The 3597-nt window shown below is 37.4% G+C and overlaps 1 protein-coding gene across 1 annotated transcript in view; it reads right to left on the bottom strand.

The window, feature by feature from the left end:
• Nucleotides 1-2957: 2957 nt before the first annotated feature.
• Nucleotides 2958-3597, bottom strand: part of LOC106879904 (zinc finger protein 180) — a 3437-nt gene continuing 2797 nt past the window's right edge. The window contains exon 3 of the mRNA XM_052978370.1: nt 2958-2982. Coding sequence (XP_052834330.1) covers nt 2958-2982 — 25 coding nt within the window. The remainder of the gene's footprint in view (nt 2983-3597) is intronic.

Here is a 3597-nt window from a genome sequence, read left to right as displayed (position 1 = left end):
AGGTCTTCTTCGCAAGCGGAGTTTAGTGTTCAATGAAGGAAAGGTACGCATAAGTGGGCTGGCTATATCCCTGGCAGAGGCCTTGCATTTAGGTCAAAACTTGACTTGCCGGTTCTTCTCACGCACAGCATATTTCCAAACGTCCAGACAGATATGGAATCATATCCATAAGCTTTGTAATTTTCAATCAAAGTCTTTCCCAAATTTGTTCTCCTTTCTTTACAATCTTGCATTATCATTTTATATTCTCTTAACATCTCTGAACGGCGCCATTTGTGAATCTGGAAGACAGCAGGTTCCAAGGGAAATAACTCAATTAGGATATTACCTCCCCTTATTATTTTCCAAAAGAGATTCCTTCAAAGAATTATTATTCTATGTCTCTCTTCATTTTCCCTATTTTCTTTCACTAAATTTCAATTCCAGGTCCGGTTGTATTATAAGAAAGCTGGTTCGAGACCAAGTGATTCCGGGTTCGATCTCACTGCGTGGCAACTCGGGCCAGTGTCTTCTACAATATATATATATATATACACTTTTACTTGTTTCAGTCATTTGACTGCGGATATGCTGGAACACAACCTTTAAGTCGAGTAAATCGACTCCAGGACTTATTCTTTGTAAGCCTAGTACTTATTCTATCGGTCTCTCTTTTTGCCGAACCGCTAAGTTACGGGGACGTAAACACACCACCATCGGTTGTCAAGCGATGTTGGAGAGACAAACACAGACACACAAGTATATATATATATATATATCTATACGACGGGCTTCTTTCAGTTTCCGTCTACCAAATCCCCTCACAAGGCTTTGGTCAGCCCGAGGCTATAGTAGAAGACACTTGCCCAAGGTGCCATGCAGTGGGAATGAACCCGGAACCATGTGGTTGGGAAGCAAGCTACTTACCACACAGCCACTCCTACGCCTATTAACTTGTTTTTATCTCAAATTTCCGTTGCGTCCTGCAAACTTTTCAATTGTTGTCGACTCTGCCCGTCATCCGAGCTGCTTTCTTTTGTTTGTGCGCATGTGCGTGTTTCAGTGTGCATCGGTATACACATATGTATGTGTTTGAATGGATGGGTGTGTGTGTGTTTAATGTGTGTACCTCTGTTTTCTTGTGTGTGTGTGTGGCTGCATATGATCATGTGTTTTAGTCTTCATTTGTGTATGCATGAGTTTATGCACATATGTAATATTATATATATATATATACACACATACATATATATACACATACATATATATATACTAGCAGAGACACCCTGTGTTACATGCAATTGAAGAATTAGAGTTTTCTGTTATATTTTCTCTAATGAACTGGAAAACCTGGAATACCTGAAATCAAAATTTCGGATGAGGGCTCTTTCCCTCTTTACACACCCTGAAAAAAATCCAATCATGACACATGTATCCCATACTAATGATCTTTATGCGTAGATTCCAAAATTCCAGTCTTATGGAAGGGGTCTTTTTAATTTCTAAGAAGAAATTTTAGAAATATTACTTCATTTGTGTCTAATATCTATGGTTAAAATTTCATCAACAGCAAAAATAATGCATAGAATATAATTTCGAAATTTCATAAAGATCCATTCAGTACTTTTGAAGCAGTTTTGGATCATAAAAAAATGACTAAAATTTGGGAGTTAAGGCCCCCATTAGGGAGTTTTAGAATCCTCATGAGAAGTGGAAACTTTGAGACTACTTCTTGATGTGTGTCAATTATCCATGGTTGAAATTTCATCAACATTGAAAATTTATGAATTTTCATGGGGGTTCTGCCCCCTTTAAGCTATCTCAAATTCAAACCAAACACACTGCATTATACCTGCTGTTATGCATTGAATCTAAGTTCCAAATATCATAAGGATCCATTCAGTAATTTTGGTCCATGAAATTGTATGAAACACACAGCACTACAAACCTCCCTAGGTTTGGATTTTGTGTTCCAAATTTCATGAGGATTGGTGCAGTAGTTTTCGAATGTATAAGTAACACACAAACAAACATAAAGACATTGACTTTTATATAATAGATATGAATATGCACATATACATACATGTATATGCGTGTATTATATACATATATATATATATTTATACACACACAAACACAAAAAGATAGAGTGATAGATACAACTGAGAGGGCAAAGAAGAATATGAGACGCTGCGTAGTACTTTTTTTTTATTTTGATAAGCCTGGTACTTATTCTACCAGTTTCTTCTTGTCAAACAAGTGAGTTAAGGGGATGTAAATAAACAAACAACAGTTCTGAAACAGTGATGAGGGAGAAACACAGGGACAAAGACACACACATACACTTACATATGTATATACGATTGATTTCTTCCAGTTTCTGTCTACAAAATCCACTCACAAGGCTTTGGTTGGTCTGAGGCTATAGCAGAAGACACATGCTAAGTCACCGCACAATGGGACTGAACCGAGGACCATGTGTTTCGGAAGCAAATTTCTTACCACACAGCCAAGTGACAACACCACTGACACGTTCAACAAGTACCCTGCTAGACTAAAACACCCACAACAGGAAGTGGCTGGGTGGTCTTACTGAACAGGAGTCACTTTGTGCCAGTTGAGCTCTTTCAGTTAGAGGAGTCAGTGTCGAGCGATAGAGAAATAGTCAAACCTTTTATTCCTTATTCTTTCCTAACAAATTCCTCAAAATCCAACTGCAGCCATTTTCAGTGATTTAGTTATCTTATATTTTTACAGATGACAAATTTGAGGTTCACACTGATGGTATTGAAACTGATGAGGAGGAAATGACTAGTCTTTTAGCAGAACAAATGGACTTAATTGTTGTCATGTAATGCATTTTGACATTGACACTGTTACACATGTGTGTGAATGCCCACATGTGTATGGATGTGGCTTTTTGGGGAGAATGGTTTACCATAGATGTCACACTGGCATGGCTTCTCCTCTGTAGGAATTCATTCATGTATAGATAAGTTAGGCCTATGAGAGAATGATTTACCACAAATATCACAATAACATAGTTTATTTCTGGCATGAACATGTTTGTGTATAATTAAAACACCATCTTCAAAAAAAAAAGTACCACAGGTATTGGAATGTTATGGCTACTCCACTGTATGTACCCGCTTGTGTCTAGCTAAGGAATTCTTATGAGAGAATGATTTACCACAGACATCACAGTGATAGGGCTTCTCTCCTGTATGTACACATTTGTGACTAGTTAAGGTGCTATTTTTAGAAAATGCTTTGCCACAAATAGCACAGTGATATGGTTTTTCCCCTGTATGAATACGTATGTGACAAGTCAAATCACCACGTTGAGAGAATGATTTACCACAAATATCACAGTGATATGGTTTCTCTCCTGTATGAACACGTTTGTGACAAGTCAAATGAATATTTGCAGAGAATGATTTACCACAGATATCACATTGATATGGCTTCTCACCTGTATGAACACATCTGTGACTATTCAAATGACTACTTCCATAGAATGATTTACCACAGATATCACAATGATATGGCTTCTCTCCTGTATGCGTACGTTTGTGCTTAGTCAAGTCACTACTTGCAGAAAATGATTTACCACAGATA

Source organism: Octopus bimaculoides, unplaced genomic scaffold (assembly GCF_001194135.2).
Source record: "Octopus bimaculoides isolate UCB-OBI-ISO-001 unplaced genomic scaffold, ASM119413v2 Scaffold_110310, whole genome shotgun sequence".
Classification (NCBI taxonomy): domain Eukaryota; kingdom Metazoa; phylum Mollusca; class Cephalopoda; order Octopoda; family Octopodidae; genus Octopus; species Octopus bimaculoides.
Note: the sequence above shows the minus strand (reverse complement) of the source record. Positions and strands in the feature narration are given on the sequence as shown.